Source organism: Eurytemora carolleeae, unplaced genomic scaffold (assembly GCF_000591075.1).
Source record: "Eurytemora carolleeae unplaced genomic scaffold, Eaff_2.0 scaffold425, whole genome shotgun sequence".
In the NCBI taxonomy this organism is placed as follows: Eukaryota; Metazoa; Arthropoda; class Copepoda; order Calanoida; family Temoridae; genus Eurytemora; species Eurytemora carolleeae.
In genome coordinates this window covers 17,628-39,380 of record NW_019396321.1, presented here as the reverse complement: position 1 = coordinate 39,380, position 21,753 = coordinate 17,628, and the positions used below count along the sequence as shown (strand labels likewise).

The 21,753-nt window shown below is 34.1% G+C and overlaps 1 protein-coding gene and 1 long non-coding RNA gene across 2 annotated transcripts; both read right to left on the bottom strand.

The window, feature by feature from the left end:
- Window positions 1-3,267: 3,267 nt before the first annotated feature.
- On the bottom strand, window positions 3,268-3,641 carry LOC111700888 (uncharacterized). Its single transcript, XR_002765068.1, has 2 exons — window positions 3,580-3,641; window positions 3,268-3,488 (listed from the first exon to the last, which is right to left on the bottom strand). It is a non-coding gene; the product is annotated as an uncharacterized LOC111700888 (long non-coding RNA).
- A 5,148-nt stretch (window positions 3,642-8,789) lies between these two features.
- On the bottom strand, window positions 8,790-21,687 carry LOC111700897 (uncharacterized). Its single transcript, XM_023471966.1, has 9 exons — window positions 21,533-21,687; window positions 19,666-19,916; window positions 17,276-18,879; window positions 16,733-16,834; window positions 15,765-16,649; window positions 11,568-14,928; window positions 11,092-11,342; window positions 9,368-9,582; window positions 8,790-8,985 (listed from the first exon to the last, which is right to left on the bottom strand). The coding sequence occupies exons 1-9, from the start codon at window positions 21,553-21,555 to the stop codon at window positions 8,898-8,900; spliced, it is 6,780 nt and encodes a 2,259-aa protein (XP_023327734.1). The 5' UTR covers window positions 21,556-21,687; the 3' UTR covers window positions 8,790-8,897.
- Between the last annotated feature and the right edge of the window lie 66 nt (window positions 21,688-21,753).

Here is a 21,753-nt window from a genome sequence, read left to right as displayed (position 1 = left end):
TATAAAATGGTTATATTTTGGTTAAAAAGTGGTTATATTTTTGGTTTATAAAATGGTTATATTTTGGTTTAAAAAAGTTGTATTCTTGGTTTAAAAAATGGTTATATTTTGGTTAAAAAGTGGTTATATTTTGGTTAAATAGTGGTTATATTTTGGTTAAAAAAAGGTTATATTTTGGTTAAAAAGTGGTTATATTTTGGTTAAATAGTGGTTATATTTTGGTTTAAAAGTGGTTATAATTTGGTTAAAAAGTGGTTATATTTTTGGTTTATATAATGGTTAAATTTTGGTTAGAAAAGATACATTTTTGGTTTAAAAAATGGTTATATTTTCGTTAAAAAAAAGTTATATTTTTGGTTAATAAAATGGTTATATTTTGGTTATAAAAAGTTATATTTTTGGTTCATGAAATGGTCATAATTTGGTTAAAAAGGATATATTTTTGGTTTAGAAAATGGAGATAATTTTGGTTCAATAAATAGTTACATTTTTGGTTAAAAATGATTAAATTTTTGTTTAAAATGGTTTTATTTCTGGTTCAAAAATGGCTGATTTGTGGCTAAGCCAAAACATTATTCGGTTTTGGTTTAAAGAAGGTTTCATTTTTGAATACAAAGTTTTGATTTTTGGATGAAAAAATGGTTAAAATTCTAGTTAAAAAGGTTATACTATTAGTAAAAGATGGGTAAATTTTTTTTACAGTAAAAAAATGGTTCTATAAAATGGTATGGTTTGGGTATGAAAATAATTATATCTTTGGGTAAGAAAATGGTTATATCTTTGGGTAAGAACATGGTTATCTTTGTTTAAGAAAATGCTTATATTTTTGTTTAAGAAAATGGTTATATCTTTGTTTAAGAAAATGGTTCTATCTTTGTTTAAGAAAATGGTTATATCTTTGTTTGAAAAATGGTTATATCTTTGTTTAAGAAAAAGGATATATCTTCGGGTAAGAAAATGGTTATATCTTTGGGTAAGAAAATGGTTTTATCCTTGTTTAAGAAAATGGTTATATCTTTGGATAAGAAAATGTTTATATTTTTGGCCTAGAATATGATGATAAAATTCTTGAAAATAGTCAATGGCATCTGAGTCGGTAAAATCGTCTTCCTTATATTTTGAATTTGTGTTAACAACTCCCTTTAAGGAGAATAATAATATTTATGAAATGCATGGGCCGATGCAAAGTTGCCTATTTTTATAGTTATGCAATGTATATTATCATGATTAAATGGCAAGATTTGGTAAAGATAATGGTTATATTTTTGGTTCAGAAAATGGTTAAATAAATGGTTAAATTTTTTGTCAAAAACGGTTCAATACAAAAACCCTGGTTGCGCAATTAGGGTCACAACTAGGAAAGGGGTCATCTGCTCCTTTATATCGGGGTTTAAGAATGAAATAAAAAATTCTAATGAGGCTAAGAAAAGTAAGTAGCAATGAATTGAATAATGACACGATTATGCACACAAACTATATTTACGCGTTAAAAATAACAAATGATACTGAGTAATCAAATATGATTAGAGTAGAGATGGAACACTTCAGGGATCTCTCCGCCTTTGATGGGGGACGTATAATTTCCATAACCAGTCTTTCCAACCCTTTCATCAATACTAACCCTATCAGGGTTTATAAACATGGAGGATCCATTATTCTCCGTGTCCCAGTAACCGTTATCACCTTTCTGCTCCTACCCGGAGCTCCGCCTTGCCGTTATCTAGAGTTTTAACAGATTTTACACCTATGCTTGTATCCGACACTATAGTAAGCGTGGCTCTATTTTTACTTTATAACAGTCAACTAAACCCTGGATTAGGTTTAGGTCAGTGTTTTATACTAAATATGTACAACACTAAATATGTACAACACGACTGGTATGAATCCGTGCTGGTTTACACTAAATTTACTTCATAAAGGTCACAAATTCATATGCTAAATGTTTAAATAAAGAGAGAAAAGGAGTGGATGAGATTAAAGTAAAGAACCAAAGTCACTCAGGGGGGAAAGTTTACTGCTGCACCCCCCCCCCCTTAAAACTGACGGTAAATTTTTTTTTGATGCTTCAAGCATGGCAGATTTCGTTGAACTTAGTNGTCCTTTTCGTATTTAACTAAAATCCTTAATTTTCAATCTTTTTTAACAAGATAATACTATTTCTACAGTTTACTAACTCATGTTATACATTAGATCGACTGCCTTTATTATTGTTGTTACGCAAAAACTAGTTCTTCAAGCAGTCCGAAAACGTCTCAGCAAATTGTGTACGAAAACCCTATCGCCCCCTCCTTCTATTCAATATATTTCTCCTTGGATAAGAGCAAGAAGGTAGACCAGGAAGAGGGGAGGAAGGCCAGCCACAACAATTTTTTGTCCGAGCCACATTCTCCTCATTTTCTCGTCCGAGCCATCTCTAAATCCTCATCCTTCCAATTTTATTTTTTAAAAGTGTCTAGTCCTCCAAGATAAAACATTTTTTTAAGAATCGGGCCACATTAGTGCTTAAATGAAATATTGACTTTTAGTAAATCGAAAAAAATAGTTTCAATTGAATTAAAGTTTTCGAGTTCTATGTCCTTAAAAATGTTCACCTTTTTTACGCGCATTTTTAAATATTCTTTAAGTAGAATGCCAAAAATAATTAATTACAGTGAAAACCATAGATTTTTTCCAGGTGGTTCCATGGGGAAAATGATAGGCAGAGGTATGCCAAATATTTTGCTATTTATTTCATATCGCAAAGGTAGGCGCCATTTCGGAGGCAGAAGAGTTTTAAGTTTTACCTAAATAAAGTTTGACATCATTCTCATGTCTCTAAAGATTCAAACATGATTTGATCATTGCAATACTTTAGTCCATCCATATTTTATACCCTAGCGTGGCCAGATTTGTTAAAAATAGTTTTATCTTCAAGAATTAGAAACTTTTCAACGCATAATAAACGAAGGACTAGGATCAAATCTGTGTACTGCAGTGGGAGGAGATCAAAATAAAGAATTCAGGGGCAACCCATAATTTTTGAGGGAAAAGGGCCCAAGGGGTGGAATAAGAATATATTGCTATTGTATTTTCCAAATTTACCAGAAAGCCAAAAATCATAAGTATTCGCTCTAACTTGATATATTGACTTGTTTTTTGTTGGACTGTATGTAATATCACATCAGAGCTGTAGTCCTTTCCCTTCAACTTCTGTGGGGGCACTGGGTTGGTAACTTGGTTTACATTCCTCCCACAGTGTACAGTACATAATATGTGTATATCTGAGTTAGACGTTCCTGTATATATTTCCTTGGATACGAGAGCGTAGTACAATTTTAAGGTTTTGAGAAAATTGAAAGCAGCACCATCTCTGGAGTACGCATGGCTTTGTCCTCTGGATCAAGTTTAAATCCAAGGAGAATTGAATAGAAGGAAGATGCGTCGAGCATAGTATATGTTCAACTACGCTAAATAGTTCTGCAGGGAAATCTTTTCGTGCACTTCAGGGTCTAAAAAAAGAGAATGTTTTAGAGTTTTTTTTTATAGCTGAAAAGTGTGAATGTGTTTAGAAGAATTCATTTCATAAATATATATTTGTACCTATATATTTAAACCTGAGTACTAGATCAGCTGATTACACACTACACTTTCCTTCAATCTCTATAAAAAGTGCATTATTCATAACTCTTCTTATTTCGTCATATGTGTAAACATTTAAAGCAATTTGTTTATTTATCTAAAAATGCTACAGAGATTGAAAGAACGTAAAGTAGAGGTATAGATCGTCCGTAGTTGCTATAAACTTCAGATAGATGAAAATTTATTAATTTTTTATACTATCAATTTTTCTTTAAAGCAGCCTTCTTGCATTTTTTTACGTGTATAAAAATGTATACACTTATAGAATATTAACAGGAGCACAGTGTGAGTGGCTTAAACGTCCCGCCCCACAGTCCGTGGAATTCTCATTTAGTACGCGCCGTACATTTAGGGTTGTTAATCGTTTTTTTTGTTTCGTTTTCTGATCGTTTTCAAAAACGATAGGCTCGTGTTCGGAAAAAAACGATCGTTTTTAAAAACGACCCACTCGTTTTGAATTTTAAAAAAAATGATCGTTTTTGAATTTTTTTATTGAGGTTAAAGATCGTCAACGAAGGGTCGTCGTTAATGGTCGTTAAGTAAACGACGAACTTAAAAAAACTGTCGTTTTTGAAAAATATCGTTTTGTTTTCGTTTTTTTTTTTGTCGTAGTTTTCATAACTAAACGATAGTTTTTCAAAAAAAATGAAAACGTTAACATCCCTACGTACATTATATCTAATACATTTAGATATTAAATATAACAAGTTTTGGATAATATTCCTAGTTGTACAGAAAATTATTAAAAGGTTTCTTTGTCTATGATGTATATAAAATATAACAATTTTCCTCTCAAATGTTTATAAAGATAAAAACAAGGCCTTTAGATTAAATATGATTAAGTAAAGATTAAATATAATTAAGTAAAGATTAAATATGATTAAGTAAAGATTAAATATGATTAAGTAAAGATTAAATATGATTAAGTAAAGATTAAATATAATTAAGTAAAGATTAAATATGATTAAGTTAAGTAAAGATTAAATATGATTAAGTAAAGATTAAATATGAGTACAAGCAAAGCAATGTGCGAAAATCTATCAAGCTTTGCAGTGCTTTCTTAATTTCTCGTAATTTTTTCAATTTAAATTATTAAATTGAATTTTATTTTAATGTTATATTACTGTAAAATTAATTTTTTGATGTTACATTGATGTCAAACTGATATAACTGCTTTTCTTATACCATAATCCACCTGATACCAATTCCACTGTTTGATACCAATTCCACTGATTAATCTCAATTGATTAATACTGTAAGATACATGGACAGAAAGGTTAATAAATGGACTGTTACTAAAATAAGGGTTCATGGATCTAGAGTAAAATATTTGCATAAGCCCTACAACCATGGGTGCAATTAATGGACTCAAAACTCACTAGGATTTACATCTGGCTTGTTATGAGAGAAACCAATATTTATAACAAAAGGAACCTAGAAAAATTGACCCATTAATGTGAGAATATATTTTCTCTGGAGACAATGATAGTGAACCAACAAGCTGGTCCATGCACAAGACATCATTGACATTTTTGGCAAGGTTTTCGAAAGGTTCAACATTGTTCAAATTGATCTCTTCTCTATGAAGACAACCTGCACTCTCAGTGACGAAGATACGTGTATCCTTTCTCCAGCAGCCAGGCCAATACAACACTAGTCTCAGTGGACTTCCCAGTGTTCATGTGCATGTACAATTGTGACAAAATATATGAACGGGAAAAGTAATTACAAATTGAAATNACATTCTTAAATGCAAACCCACATAAGATTACAATATACGCTACTACAACTTTACATTCTTAAATGCAAACCCACATAAGATTACAATATACGCTACTACAACTTTACATTCTTAAATGCAAACCCACATAAGATTACAATATACGCTACTACAACTTTACATTCTTAAATGCAAACCCACATAAGATTACAATATACGCTACTACAACTTTACATTCTTAAATGCAAACCCACATAAGATTACAATATACGCTACTACAACTTTACATTCTTAAATGCAAACCCACATAAGATTACAATATACGCTACTACAACTTTACATTCTTAAATGCAAACCCACATAAGATTACAATATACGCTACTACAACTTTACATTCTTAAATGCAAACCCACATAAGATTACAATATACGCTACTACAACTTTACATTCTTAAATGCAAACCCACATAAGATTACAATATACGCTACTACAACTTTACATTCTTAAATGCAAACCCACATAAGATTACAATATACGCTACTACAACTTTACATTCTTAAATGCAAACCCACATAAGATTACAATATACGCTACTACAACTTTACATTCTTAAATGCAAACCCACATAAGATTACAATATACGCTACTACAACTTTACATTCTTAAATGCAAACCCACATAAGATTACAATATACGCTACTACAACTTTACATTCTTAAATGCAAACCCACATAAGATTACAATATACGCTACTACAACTTTACATTCTTAAATGCAAACCCACATAAGATTACAATATACGCTACTACAACTTTACATTCTTAAATGCAAACCCACATAAGATTACAATATACGCTACTACAACTTTACATTCTTAAATGCAAACCCACATAAGATTACAATATACGCTACTACAACTTTACATTCTTAAATGCAAACCCACATAAGATTACAATATACGCTACTACAACTTTACATTCTTAAATGCAAACCCACATAAGATTACAATATACGCTACTACAACTTTACATTCTTAAATGCAAACCCACATAAGATTACAATATACGCTACTACAACTTTACATTCTTAAATGCAAACCCACATAAGATTACAATATACGCTACTACAACTTTACATTCTTAAATGCAAACCCACATAAGATTACAATATACGCTACTACAACTTTACATTCTTAAATGCAAACCCACATAAGATTACAATATACGCTACTACAACTTTACATTCTTAAATGCAAACCCACATAAGATTACAATATACGCTACTACAACTTTACATTCTTAAATGCAAACCCACATAAGATTAGAATATACGCTACTACAACTTTACACGGGAATTAAAATTTTGAACTTTTTTCACCAAAAATATTTATTTCAAGTCTATTTAAGAGATGGCAAGGCGAAACAATATTTACATTCATGAGCTGAAGGAGCTTAAGTGAGTTATCAAAAATGACCAATTTTGTTCAAATGTTCAATCTACATAATTGATCATTGTATGTATAACCATCAAATTACAAAATCATATCTATACATTTCATAATGATAAGAAAATATGAAAACGTCTCATTCCATGTTATTGTTGCCTAAAGTGAAAAAATGTTAATATTATTACAGTTCTGTAAAAAATATAATTATGCGATTAATTATGAAATTATGAAATAAAATGTTATTTTAAGTTTTGTTTTTACACATTTTAGTGAACCTGTTTTTTTTTATAAAATTTATTTAGACTGTTCTTCGAAAATTTTAATTACATTAAGAATATGATGAAAGTTAATGTACAAGGTGACATGTAGATTCAGACTGTAATGAAAAGTTGTATCAATTTTTAAGACTGGGTCGATCTTGAAATGTCGCAACACCTTTATTTCTTTTTTGTAGCAGCTTAGACGTGGACATTTTAAACATTAAATCAATATATTAAATTTAGTACATTTGTATAAGAAGTTATTTGCAAAACTCTCATCAACTTGCAACCTTTTGATTATTGTGATTATTCACAAAGGATGAGACTTCAGAGACGACTGTGACTGGAAACGTACATTCATAGTTCCCTGCAGCTGTTATAGAATTTCTAAATGCAAATAGAGAATATACTTTTTTATCCATTTAAGATATTATTATTATTTATCACGGAGAATGTTCCTTCATGTGTCAGCTGCAAAACTAAAATACGTATTTACCATAAAAAAAGACCATAATCTTTAAAGATTCTTGCATTTTTTATTTAGATAATTTCTCCGTACACTTGACGACCAATATAGTAGACGTCAAGTTGTCGACCAATGTAGTTTATGGAAGGAACGGCTTTTGTAGAAGAATATTCAATCTGTTTTTTACTACTTTTAAAAGAAACGATCCTTGTTCCTCCTAAATATGCTCTATTTCCAAAGAAGAAACTTATAAGATTATGTAGATAGTTGTGTACTTCTTAAAAACCAATAAACATAAACAAGGAATTCAAATTTTGTTGTTTCTTTAAAAGTTTGCTGCCATCTCATTCCTTAAATTGTACTTATTGGATAATGGCTGTTTTAAACGCTATAATTTATGCAGGGTTACCTACAAATACATAAACTGAGATTTTATAGACAATTTTTTCTCCCATTACTGGTTCCAGGCAGATTTGGCAACTATAAACTTATTTCTTATTTGTCTAAATTTTAAAATTACCCTTTAACCTATACTTTAAAGCATAGTCCTGAAATTCACCCTTAAAGTTGTTTTTCTGAAGAGTTTTGAATCTTCTTTAAAGGTCGAATCCTTTGTGGGTAACCCTGTATATCTTGAGTTATTATTAGTAATAAAGGTCATGCTTTTTCTGGGTAACCCTGTATATTTTGAGTTATAGGTAGTAATTAAGGTCGTGCTTTTTCTGGGTAACCCTGTATATTTTGAGTTATAGGTAGTAATTAAGGTCGTGCTTTTTGTGGGTAACCCTGTATATTTGAGTTATAGGTAGTAATAAAGGTCGTGCTTTTTATGGGTAACCCTGAATAATTTGAGTTATAGGTAGTAATAAAGGTCGTGCTTTTTATGGGTAACCCTGTATATTTTGAGTTATAGGTGGTAATAAAGGTCGTGCTTTTTATGGGTAACCCTGTATATTTTGAGTTATAGGTAGTCTTTAAAGGTCGTACCTTTCGTGGGTAACCCTGTATATTTTCAGTTAAGGTAGTCATTAAAGGTCGTACTTTTTGTGGTAACCCTGTATATTTTGCTGATGCTTTCCTGTCATTCTACCTTTGATCAAAATAAGATTTTATAACTTTATATATTATATTTCATTCAACAGGAATCATTTCATTTTAAATTTAAAGAATTAGAACAAACACTAAATGTGGAAAAACATCTAACAAGAGAAAGGACAAAATTTATCAAATTAACAAAAAGTATTTAAATAAATGCAAAGAATGTATAGTACCAGGGGGTGATGTGCAAAAAATATCCATTAACGGTATACGTATTTGGACAAGAATTAACACTGAATCACTTCAACAGGAAAGTTAAGGGAGTAATGATGAGGATTGTATTATGGATTATAATTGTATTTGATGGCGTGGAATACGGTTTAAATAAGCTCCAAATGGATCAGGTAAACTCCCAAAGTCAAGCACTGGACATTCACTGAAAACAAATAAATTAATAAATACACGAACTAGAATGCAAAGAATGCAAAGAATGCAAAGATCATGCAAAAGATTTATTGTATAATAAAGATTACATAATAAAAATTTCTGTCAACCTTAACTCCATGAAAAGCGGACTTGAGTTTAAGTGTAAAGATATCTGGAACTGCCTTTCAGCAACAGAATATATAATTTTACGAAACTATCCCTATTCTGGATTTCCCCAGAGGTTGTTCTAAATAAATTGCTTGTGATATATATGAAACAGGGGGGGGGGGGGTGTATAAAACTTCCCAGTAAATGTCCAATTTCCAAACCTCTGATTTCGTTTTCGGAGGTTAAAAAAAACTGTATAATAAATCCAAAAAAATTTATTTTACCTAAAATGTTCCATTCCTTCCAGTTTATTCAGAAGTTTCTTCTTCTCCACTTCTATAGACCCGTGTTGAGCTAGAAGAACAAAAGGAGATTTCCGTCCGAACTTGAATTCTATCCGGTTGATCACAGAGTCAAGAAAATCATAAGTTGGTTTTTCCCAGAATCGTCGGTTCGGAACTTTTGAAAACTTGGTCCGGGCGGAAGGGAAAAATCTTGACTAAAATAGAGACATAAAATGATTAGTATTTAGTTCTCGTCGACCACTAGAGCACCAAATCAAATCAAATCAAATCAAATCGGATTCAGGCTATTAGGTATTTGAATGTGTTTAGAAAACTCGGTCAAATTATTGGGATTCTTTGTGTTATTGTTTTTTGATTAATATGTTGATGTATGTACAAGTACATTGTACATTATTTAACAAAATTTAATGAAATACATGCATACGCGAATACATGCATACGCGAATATATATTTCAGACCTATCTGACCATGGAACAAGGGGTGTATGACTGTATGCTGTATATTTTTCAGTTTTTTTTTTTGATGATTGGGGAGGGATTAAATGAAAAATCGGACATCAAAGGACAATTTTTTTTCTTTCATTTTGATAATTTTTAACCAAAAATTCTTTAATTTCCCCCAATTCAGCAAATAAAACCCTAAAAAAGGACATTTTTAAGTTAACTACTTGGGAAAACAAATAAATTTCAAAAAAGAGGGGGGGGGGGGAGGGGGCCCCTGATAAAATTCCAAGATGTGCGACACACTTTTTTGGAAGCATTAGGGTAAAACTGGCTCAAATACGAAATTTCAGCATTTAAAAATAATTTTCCTAAATGACCCAGCTATTTTACTGATTTTCCCGCCATGTTTCGCCTTATTATCATTTTTTAACCATTATCGGCTAAATAGGGTTTACTTTTGTCAATTTTCAAGGGATTTTTAGCAATGCAAAAACAAAACTTCAATATCTTTAAAGAACATGGATGGGCCTACGGGATTTTACGCGTTGCTAAACTTGTTCACTAAAATGTCCAAAGCTCAGCCATCTTTAAAAGATGTTCAACATTTGTTTTGTACTGTGCAATTTAATATCTTTTTATGAAAAACAAGCAAGAGGAGTTGAGGAGAACATTGCACCAGAAAAGGTTTTTTTAAATGGATTTTTTGGCCAATACCTTACACATTTCCCTCTAAACTTGTCAAAAAAACATTTCTTAAGCCATTTCTGAACTGTCAAAATATTTTCAAATAGCATGGTGTTTAGTTTGAAAAAAAAAATTTACTTAAACCACTCCCAGATGTAGCTGACAAAAGGTGTAAAAAAGAAGCGATTTTTCACCTTTTTCTAAATATTTGACCATCAAAAAAAACAAAAAATCGAAAAAATTGTCAAATATCGTTTTAACCAAGTTAAAGGATTTCCAAAATGGTATCTCTCTTTAAAAACCTAGAATGGTTAAAAAAGGATAAAAAAGACCAAACATGGCGGGAAAAAACAGTAAAATAGCTGGGACATTTAGGAAAATTATTTCAAAATGTAAAATTTCGTATTTAAGTCAGTTTTACCCTAATGCTTCCTAAATATGTGTCGCACAACTGGGAATGTTTTTCAGGGGCACCCTAGAGGGGGGAAAGAGTTTTTTTAAAAAGATAACTGACAGTCCATGGAAGGCTAAAAAATTTAAAATTTTTAAAACTTCTCATATTTTGAATTTCTTACCAAATAGAAGAGTCTATGGTGTGCGGAGAGTAGATGATACATGAGCTCCCTAGTCTTACATTCAAACTTGCAGAGAAGACAGGTATAATCAGGTTCCCCCTTCTCTCCGACAATCTCTACTATATATTCTAATCCAATGAGCGGAGCTGCCTTGTACTGTTGGAGTAGACTAGAGATAGGACCAGGATCAGTCACAGCAACAGAAGGCTTAGGAACCACTGCAGGGGGTTTTCGAGGACCCTCAGAGTTTTCTAAAAATACAAAACAATTTGGATTAGAACAAAATATTTATAAAATTAAAAGGTGATAACTAGGGAATAAAGGAGGGCCAGTTGGAATCCTTGTATATCAGAGACCTCAAATCCTGAATCACCGATTCAAATCCTCATGAATTAACTTTTAGAATAGGAAATTCCGGATTCTAAGGGTGTAAAACAACTTTATACGTCATTTTAATCTTTATTTTTCTTACTTACCTACAATGGTGAATTCTTCAAGCTTAGTTTTGTGCTTTCTACCAAACATATGGCCCTCCATATTTCTCTTCCCTAACACGGTAATATTGCAGATTTCACATTTGAACTGAAGGTTTCCTTCCACAAGGGAAGAGGTAAAAACGTCCTTATCTGGTCCACCCTGTAGATCCTTAACTTGCTGGTTTAACCGGTAATCATTAAACTCCTTTCCTAAATCATAGATTTCAGCACTTTCATGGGGTTCGTCCGAGTTCTGTTTCCGTCGGAAATTGAGTAGTTGGGATTGAAACTCTGTCCGTAGAAGCATGTTCCAGTCAAACATAAACTTTTCCAGGTACTCTCGTTCTGTTACAGTGGTTAGCCTATTGTGCAACTGATCTGCAAGATGAGCTTCAGAGTCATCCTGTAATTGGATACTATTGGGGCCATCTGAACCTGGTTGTTCCTCTAACCTTGAATTTGAACCATTGAAATTAGTTCTACCCTCACCATTGAAGAAATCTCTAGGTGGGGTTTGTCTTGTGTTTTGTTGGAATGGTACTCGTTCTTGTTCTCTAGAACGATTAAAATCAGAGGAAAAATTCTGATGATTTTCATGATCATTAGGATCGCCGAGCAATCCAGTTTTATTTCCTGGGTTGGGAAAACTCATAAAACCGGGACGATTCATCTCGTTTATACTATTCGGGAAAGGTTGCCTGCCTCCCACAGGGTTTGTAGGATTTACATCAGAACTTTTGTTCATAAAGTTTGGAAGGTTTGATGAGTTGAGATTGTTCAACAATCTTGGTCGATGGTGAAAATTTGATTGATTCAAATCTGATTGCAAGTTCATATTGGGAAGATTTGACGAATTTGACTTATTGAAAAATTTTGGCGGATTTTGAGGGAATGGAGCATCTCTACTGTTGATCCAACTATTATCAACCAACAAGTTATTAATCTGAGAAGAGTTTTGGAACATCGGGTTTAAAGTCGGTTCCTCCCTTTCACTCCCTGGATCAAACCTAGGATCAGGTAATAACCCACCTCCACGTGGACCATTAAAATTCTCCACATCGTTAAACCGAGCATTAATATTAGATTGACCCGTTTTCATTTCGTTTCTGAAATTGAACAGAGGATTCGTGAAATTCTCTGGTTCCATAAACTCATCGAGAACTCGACTCACGGACGGAGAATTCATATCTTGTAAACGTTCTCGCTTAGGACTAGGTTCATAGAACGGAGACTCAAGGATCGTTCTTCTCTTCATACTCCGCAGCTTTTCCAGGGCGGAGGACATATGCGGCACAGGCGGAGGCCGGGCTCCCCGAAGCTTGGATATGGCCGACGAAAATCCTTCATCTTGAGGAGGTTCTGCAATATTATTCTCTTCTCGACTGTTGTCCTGGAATCCCCAAGAGGATGCAAAGCTGTCAATATCATTATCGTCTACTTGATGGTTGTTAGATCGGACATAGTCCTGGACCTGAGGCTTTACTTGCTGGAGTAGATGGGGAGGAGGAGGAGGGGGTTGGTTCAAGGCCTGAATAATATCAGGTACTGCAGGTTTGGATTGGTTCGGAAGTTGCATGATCATCATTTTCCTAACACTATGACCTCGCTCACTCATCGGTTTCTTTGATTCCCATGTCGAGGAGAGATCTGATTTCTTCTTGAGAAGATGTTTGGCAAGTTTCTCCTTGGCACGGAACAACTTCTCTTCCTCCTCCAGAGTATCGTCAAGCTCTCCAACAATCTCCAGAATCATGGAATCGTCTAGATCTGCCTCCTGGACGTTTATGGTGGAAGAATCGTCATCATCGTCATAATGACTATGAGGGGGGGAATCTGGTGGAGGCCGAGGGGGAGAATCAGGTAGTTCTCCAGGTTCAAGATCAACTACAGGATCTGGAGGGAGAGGCGGTAGATCGTCAAGGGGTGGGAGGAGTTTAATGGATTGAGAAGGACGTTCTCTTTCATAATCTTCATCATGAGTACGCAAGGAAGGTAAATAGAGTCCGCCACTTCCTTTAATTTTGCCGGAATCTTCTTTCTTGGTTGTTTTTAAACTAGAAATCACCTTGTTGATAAATACTCCCAATCCTGCTCCTGTCAATCTTGATCCTAGATCCTTAGATTCAACATCGGATCCTACAATATCCTTGGGTGGATTGAGCATGAACGAATCCATTGGATCGATTTGAAAATCCTTAAAAGTTTTCCCTTTTGGAACAGGAAGTCTTTTCTCCTCTAGACTTGCCTGCCACAACGGAGAAGTTGAAGGTTCGTAAGCTTCATTTTCACTTTTCCTTTTCCGACTTTGCTGCTTGGATCTTTTATCCCTGAAATGCTTCGCTATTCTCTGATCAATGTCTGAAGGAAACCTGACAGATGAAAGGATGGATGAAGAGGAAGGAGCAGGGACAGGAGTGGGAGGGAAAGAGGCTAGAACAGGATCTGGAGGCCGAACCTGGGCAGATTGTTGTGTCAAGTATGGATGTGGTATAGGAGCTGGTACTGCAGGTAAGGGTAGGGCAGGAGTAGGGATGGTTGACTGAATGGATTTGGGAGCGGTTTCTATCGCCACCTTCTTGGCATAAAACTCCGGGTAGTAACGGTTACACCGAAGAAAGGGACTAGGAGTTCGACTACGATCTCTAACAAACTTTTTACTTTCAACAGTCTTTACAGGACTCTCAACTACTTTGGCAACCTGGTGGGATTGATCATCATCATCATCATAATCATCAAATCCACCTCCATTATCATCATTGTAGTCATCAGCGCAATCATCATTCGACTCGGAAACATGTTGATCCATCGTTACCTTTTCATGATTGTAAGCTGGATCTTTACTTGCTGTGAGTTTTGATCGGTCCATGTTTTGTATTGATCTGGGAGAAAGAGGTATAGAAGGTACAGGCACAGGAAAATCATCTTCGTCAGCTACAGCAGATACAGGTTCAGGGAGATCATCGTCAGAGTTGTCATCGATGCACTCGGCAGGAGCCGATGTTTTTAATTTTGGAACAATTATGTGTAACTGAGATTTGCCGATTGGAGCTCCCCACTCATCAGAGGTTAGATCAGTCATTGGGTTTGCCGGAGCAATCATATTCTCCGCTAGATCCTTCATACGCTTCTCCTGGTGTCTAATCTTATCCGCCTCACGTTCTTTCAGTTTAATCTCCTGAAGAGCTAATTCATCCGACGCTCGAGCCGGAGACGGTTTCTCCGTCAGGTTGGGTTGCTCCGAATCTAATTTCTCCGTAGATTTTGCGCTCTCAGGTTTGTGCGTTTTAAGTTTGTCCATGGATGAGAGGATGTTGTCTACGAAGTTTGGAGCAGCGGCAGGTTTTGCAATCTGTTCTTCAATCTAAATATACATATTTCATCACTAGCTAGGAGAAAGGGGTTGTTAACATTTTACTCTGACGTATTAGGTAATGTTTAGACAGTTCTAGAAACTAGTTTAGTAACCGGGGCTTCCTGCCTTGGTTCAGAATACAAGGCCTTGTTTACAAACTTTGATCATGATTACAATACAAGTTCATAATCTGCCCTAATTTGTCTGTTTGTTTGTTCAGATGTCCGATAATAACTGACTTTAAAATATATTTTGTTAAAATTTATAAATCTACACAAAGATATGGATCTGTGAACCCCCACATCGGAAAATATCATTAGCCGCCGCATCCCCAAAAAAAGGCTAGATTGAAAAATTGAAGAAAAGGGATTTTGCCTCTCCAAAAAATAATTTTGAGATATTTGTCGCAAGACCAGAGATAAATTCAACAAATAGTTGGATAGTTTATCTGAAAAAATAATCCCTGAGAATTTGCATGATTTAAGATTAATTAGAACATTAGCAATTGAATAGAAAATGAAATCATGAAGTAGGCAAAATAAAATTGGTTTTTGTAAAAACTCAAAACCTTTTTTTAATCTAGGACTGGCAAAGTTTATTTTTATGTTAAAACTTTTTTACCTATTATTATTATCATTATTATTACTATTATCACAATTATTATTATTATTATGTCTTATATTTGTAATTATCAAAACATCTGTAGTATAAATACTTGTGGAATCTGATAATCAAATAATCATGAATTATTAAACCTGAAAAGTTTTTACCAACTAAAATTATGTTAACAACTGTACAACTAATGACTAAAAAATCAAATCAATCAAAATAAAATAAATGTTTACCTTCTTGATGTCTATAACTTTTTCTTTCTTCCGAACCACTTCCTTTATTCTCTGTTCCTTTCTCCAGTCCTGGTATCGTCCAACATGTCGGTTTTGAGGACTATGATATGATTTCTGTGGTGTTGAGACTCCTTTCTTCAATCCCTCTTCTAGGATGGATTTTAGGGTTTGTTTATTTTCAGCAACCTGAGAAACTTTCGGAATCTTAAATTTGTTCGGATCCCTATTTTTCTTCTCGTCTTTCCCTCGTTTAAATTCTGGTTTCTTTTGGTGTTTCTCTGCCTTCTTTTGGGATTCTTTCTGTGAATCAGTTTCGGAGTCCGAACCTTGCTCCTCCGACTTCTTGGATTTGGGAGACGGATTCGGTTCTCGGTTCCTCACAGGGCTATTATCACTGGAGCTGGATGAGAGTGATCGAGATCGGATAAATCTTTTCTTAACACTGGACTGACTGTTGTTGATTAAACGAGATTTACGATCATAATCCCATAAATAAATGCTGTCCCCATTTCGTTCATTAAAAACTTTCAGAGCTTTTTCATACGCAGCCGTATCCTCGTTCTTCACATTTTTTATATTCACTTGGACACCGCGCATATTGAAAGTTCTTAATCTACGATAATCCCTTTTCTTTCTTTTTACCCTATCAACCTTTGTATCAATGACTAATTGATTAATGTTATTAATGGCACTCTGCATACTATTTTCAAGCTCACCCAGGGTCATGCTGCTTTTGGTCAGTATACGCTGCTCCTCGGAGTGTAGCTCTAGTAGAGCTCGGAGAAGCTGAAGCTCCGGAGTCTGCTTAAACAGATTTGGAAGCAGCCATTTTTTACGTTCTATCTCCGAGGACTTCGTGAACGCAAATGCGGGAATATTTTCATCCTGAAAAAAAAAAATTGGATTAGATTTTGGTGAAAAATTGTAAAATGTGTAAACCTTAATTTTGTATAATATATAATGCTTACATGATCGGATACTGCTCCGTCTGAACTACCCTCTCTGTCATCAATACAAGCGTCATCGAAAAAATCCTCGTCACCTCCAGCGAATATCGATGCCTCGGGAACCTAAATCGAAAATAAAATTTTATGTTTTAAGCGCAAAAAAATAACCAATCCAATAAAGTTGGTGTTTAAGAACAGGGAAAACTTGGCACTAAGAATATTGAAAATGAAATTTATTGATAAATAGGCTTTTAGGGCGCCGCATCTTCTACTTTGTGAACATGTTCTTTTTGTTTACATTTAAAAACAAAGAGAAATTTTTTTTGCGGATTTGAAAAAAAATTCGCGGATTTTCAAGAATTTAATTTTTTTACAAAATTAAAAACCTTTAAAACGCATTTTTTTTAAATTTATATCATTCATAAACCTTCACTGTGGTCACGTGATGTCCCACAAAAAATTTGGGCCCGATCGGTTCAGCCGTTTTGACGTTTATTGGATACAAACAAACAGACAGACAAGCCAAATTTATATATAGATTGTCACTTAAATCTAAAATTATACCTGAAAATTATCTAATTCCTTGACTGGAGCGGATCTATTCTCTGAAGCAGATTTTTCTGATTTGACTTCACTTGAACCGAAAAGCTGCTCGAAAGGATCAGATATCAAAGGTTCGATATGTTTCTCAGGTTCTTGGGTTCGAGTCGAGGTGTTATCCAAGGTACTATTTATTGGAGTTGGTTCGACGAAAGCGTCCGGGGTTTGAGCTGAAGAATCATCTGGAGTCTTTTCAATTTCTGAAGATTTAGGCATTGAAATACTATTTTCAGAAGTCTTCTCAGGAGTGGGTTCCGCTAAAGGAGTTTTATTGGGAGTGGTTTCCGATCTTGGAATTGTATTGGGAGTGGTCTCCAATATCGGAGTTTTATTGGGAGTGGTTTCTGATATGGAAGTTTTTCTAGGTTCCGATAAAGAGGTTTTCTTATGAATTTCCTCTGTTACTTCAGTCTTAATGGTTACCCCGGAGACTGTTTTACTTCCCTTAATCAGAGAGAAGAGCATTTCAACCAACTTCTCTTTCTCCTTCTCCTGTCTATCCTTCCCCTCCGGAGGCAGGTCTGTTTGAAAGAATGGGTTTGTGATAACAGTGGATTCTTTGGATAAATCTTCATCTTCACTTTTATCTACGGAAAGAGATTTTCTTTTCTCCGAGGATATTTTTCTCTTCTCAGTAGAGATCTTTCTTTCCCCATTTGGTTTGGGATCTTTTAGCTTTTTATGTGATTTTGGTTCAGGTTTCTGAGGTTTAAGGGTTCCATTAATCTTGGTTTCAGTTTTAACTGGAGACTCCTTCTCATTCTCTGAATCAGAGCTGGTATCTGTATTTATTCCAAACTTTTCAAACAAACGTGAAGACTCCTTAGTTGATTTTGGAGATTTCTGCTCTTGGACCTTTATAGATTTAGAAACGGATTTTGCAGCAGGTTCATTTTTTATTTCTACATTGGCTTTCTTGCCTTTTTTAGGAGTTGAATTTTTTAACTTTTTCTTCTTAATGTCGTCTTCTTTACTGATATATGGAGGGTTCTGTTTATCCATGAATTCTTTATATTGTTTGTATTTGAAGTTTACAATATTTTTGTGAAGTCTCTCTACTCCAACTCTAAGATTCTTAATCGTCACTTCTTTCAAGTTTGGAGTTGAAGACGGAGCAGGATCACAGGATGTATTGGAGACGGACTCTTTCTTCACCGACTTAATTAATGGTTTCTGCGGAGCTTTAATCCACTCTTCTTTCATAGGTTTCTTGGAAACTTTAGCTGATTTTTTACTTGGAGTTTCTTCTTCTTTCTCCTTTTTTATCAACGCCTTGACCGCGAATCCCCCTCCCATGGACTTAGAAGAACTGGTTTTCTTTCCATTTCCTTTCTTCTTAAAGAACTCGGGATGAGAGTTTTTTAACTTGCCCACAGGAAATCTTTTTGCCGAGTTTAAATGTTTAGTTTTATATTTAAAGTTTGGTAGAAGAATATCACATTTCCTGATCCCCAGCTCCCTTTTAGAGTCGACAACAGTTACAATAGTATCGTCGTATTCGAGTTCAATATCCTTAGGATCCTCATCCTCACATGTATCAACGTCAGCTGATCCACTTACAACATTTTCTAAATAAATTTTATATAAAAATTTAATTAATTTTCATTATAATTTTGTAAAACTTGTGTAACCAAATAAATATGCTTTTGCATACTTATGCTTAAAATCAAAACTAAGGGAATTGCGAGGTAACAAAGTCGTATAAGTAAGTTCGCATAAGTTTTACCTTCTCCTTCTGCCAAGTGTAGTGTGCGTGCGCTCTTTGAAGTAATAATATTATAGCTTTTTATTGTTGCTGTTACTATGAACTCATTTTTTATGTGCAGTTGGAAAAATCAGTGCTTAGGATCCATTAGGATCCATTCAATTTTGATGCGGATCTGCACAGGAAAAAAAGGATCTGGAGCCAGGTCATTTCTGTAGAATTTATTGATTTTTTAACAACGCAGAAATTTCAATTTTGTTTTCCTATTTTTTTTCTCGCTTAATTTTATGATATAATTTAATGAACCATTCAGAAATCCGGAAATTTATATAATCTCTTATTTTTAATAATTCAGATTTGGGTTTAGAGATTGAAAAAGTTTTTTGCAGTTTTTGTTGATATTTTACCCCTTGGACCCGGGGATCCGCATATTTTTGTGGAAACGGATCCTAAGCACTGGAAAAAATGACACGGATTTTTTTGAAAATTTTCTGCCTATTATTTGAGCGCAAACCACTTCTGTTATTTAAAGTTGTACAAATTATTATTAACATACGAACAAAGACAAATATTAAAATTATACAAGTGCGTCCATTCACCAACACTCACTTAAGAGTTTCAGTTTGAAGATTGGTAAATAAGTTTTTACCTATTTGACAGATTGAGGTAGGACTCGGAGGAGGACTCATTGGTTCAAGTTTAACATCTAACTCTGATCCTCCAGGTTCAACTCCGTCCTCTACACTGGAGATATACAACTCATCGTCCTCGGCGGTCTCATCAACAACTGTATCCGAGATATCCGCCTCCAGGATACCCTCCTCCTCAGCCTCTTCCTCCTCTTCATCCTCTACAGCTCCTCTCTCCTCCAACAAATCCATCGAAGACTCAAAGTTTTCTCTGAAATTTTACAGAATTAATCATTCTACAAAAAAAACAGAAAACAAGGGATTAAAAATACAAAAAACAAGGGATTAAAAATATATTCAAGTTTATAAATAATCAAAATAAACAAAAATTTGTTCAGTTGAACATTTCATTAATTAAAAAATTACCATCTATTTGTATTTTTAAACAAAACATAAATGATATTCTATTTGAATATTACAGTTAGGTTGGGGACCGACCCAAGTGAACAATATATAATTTAAATTAGTTGATTAGAACATAATTCAATTTTTAATATTTTTGTTAGACTCTATACAGACTTAAATTCATCTGGAATAAAAACTGGTTTTAGAATATCTGAACTATAGTTCAATTGAACGTTAGTTTAACCGGCTATTGTTCAAATCGATAAAGCGTCAATATTTATAGATTAGGCTGATAGATGGATATTGGATTTCCTCCCCCATCTCCTTTAAAGTTTAAAACCCAATTATTTATAACAACTTTAACAAATAAACATATTTAGCTCTTTCAGCTAATTTCCATGAACTCGATAACCTTCTGATATTCGTGTTACCACTAGAACAAGACCGATTAGAAATTTGACAGATAATAATTATTTATGAAGTTAAAGGTATGATGAAGATTTTCTAGTGGAATTCGTAAACAAGTATTAAGAAGAACCCAGGCAGATTAGGCAACAATATGATAAATAATGGAGCACTGCAAACGTAGTGTTTGATATAGCAACCTTCAACACTTGGTTCAAAATAAGAAAGATTCCCCCTCCAAAAATTTACATGAAATACCTTGTAACGCTCCGAGCATTCAAGAATGGAAATTATTACTATAAATATATTCATTCTTACACACTCATTTTCAATATTGATATTAACTAAATTACTTTGTACTGACATCATGCACATGGCCACTTTTTTCTTTTACATTTAAGCATGCTGACGCCTTCAAGATTAGTTCAGCTAGTTAATGAATATCCATCCCGGGTTAGGTTAAGATAAATTATGGCCCAAACGCCGCGGCTTGGATTAGCTTAGGCGGCCACAAGTCAAACTATGACCATGTACATTTTTGATGAGGGGGGAGGGTATGGGTTAAAAATCCTGGTCTAGGAAATTACCATAACATGTGGATTTGGGGGGAGGGGGTGATTAAAAACTTCTTGTTTTTTATTGATAAAATGAAAGGTTATGAAAGTCGATGGGCAATTTCCCAGAGAACGATTTTTGGAACCCCCCCCCCCCCTCCCCTCTCCTATCAATTTTAAACATGCATCTCATATTGAACACATAGATGAAGCTGGTCATATTTTGTTGAAAATTGTTGTAATTGAAGGTCTGTCCTAATATATAAAATTTTTAGGAGGGGGGGGGGTGGGTCCAAGCATCGTTCTCTAGGACAGACCCAATCGATTCGTGAAGTTAGGATTAGAGACCCTGTAAAGATTGCGGGAAATCATGAAGAAATTGAAAATTCTAGCAAATGAGTTCATGGCGAACCTTCTGCTTAGTTATTACCCATCGCAGGACTGTTTGTTGCCTAATAGTCATTGTATTCAAACAGAATTTCTAAAAGTTCTTTCTGTCCATATTGTTGATAATATTTCTAACCTTTTATCTTCGTCATGATCCATTCTAAAGCATATTTACATTATTTGTATTATTATTCTGCAGAACTTGCGGTATACACAACAGCTGACGTATCCTCCATTACTTGATATGATGTTAAATGTATATTCACTGCACACGCTAACCCACACGCACGTCACAGCTGGGTTCTTAGAAACCAGACTTACCAATAGTATACTTAATGTCCCACTTCTCAAACTATA

Coding starts and splice junctions, on each gene's coding strand:
- LOC111700897 (XM_023471966.1), bottom strand. CDS start 21,555: ATGGATCATGACGAAGATAAAAG. Junction 16,835..17,275: donor AGGAATTAGATAATTTTCAG/GTATAATTTTAG, acceptor TTTTCGATTTAG/GTTCCCGAGGCATCGATATT. Junction 8,986..9,367: donor GAAGGAATGGAACATTTTAG/GTAAAATAAATT, acceptor ATTTGTTTTCAG/TGAATGTCCAGTGCTTGACT.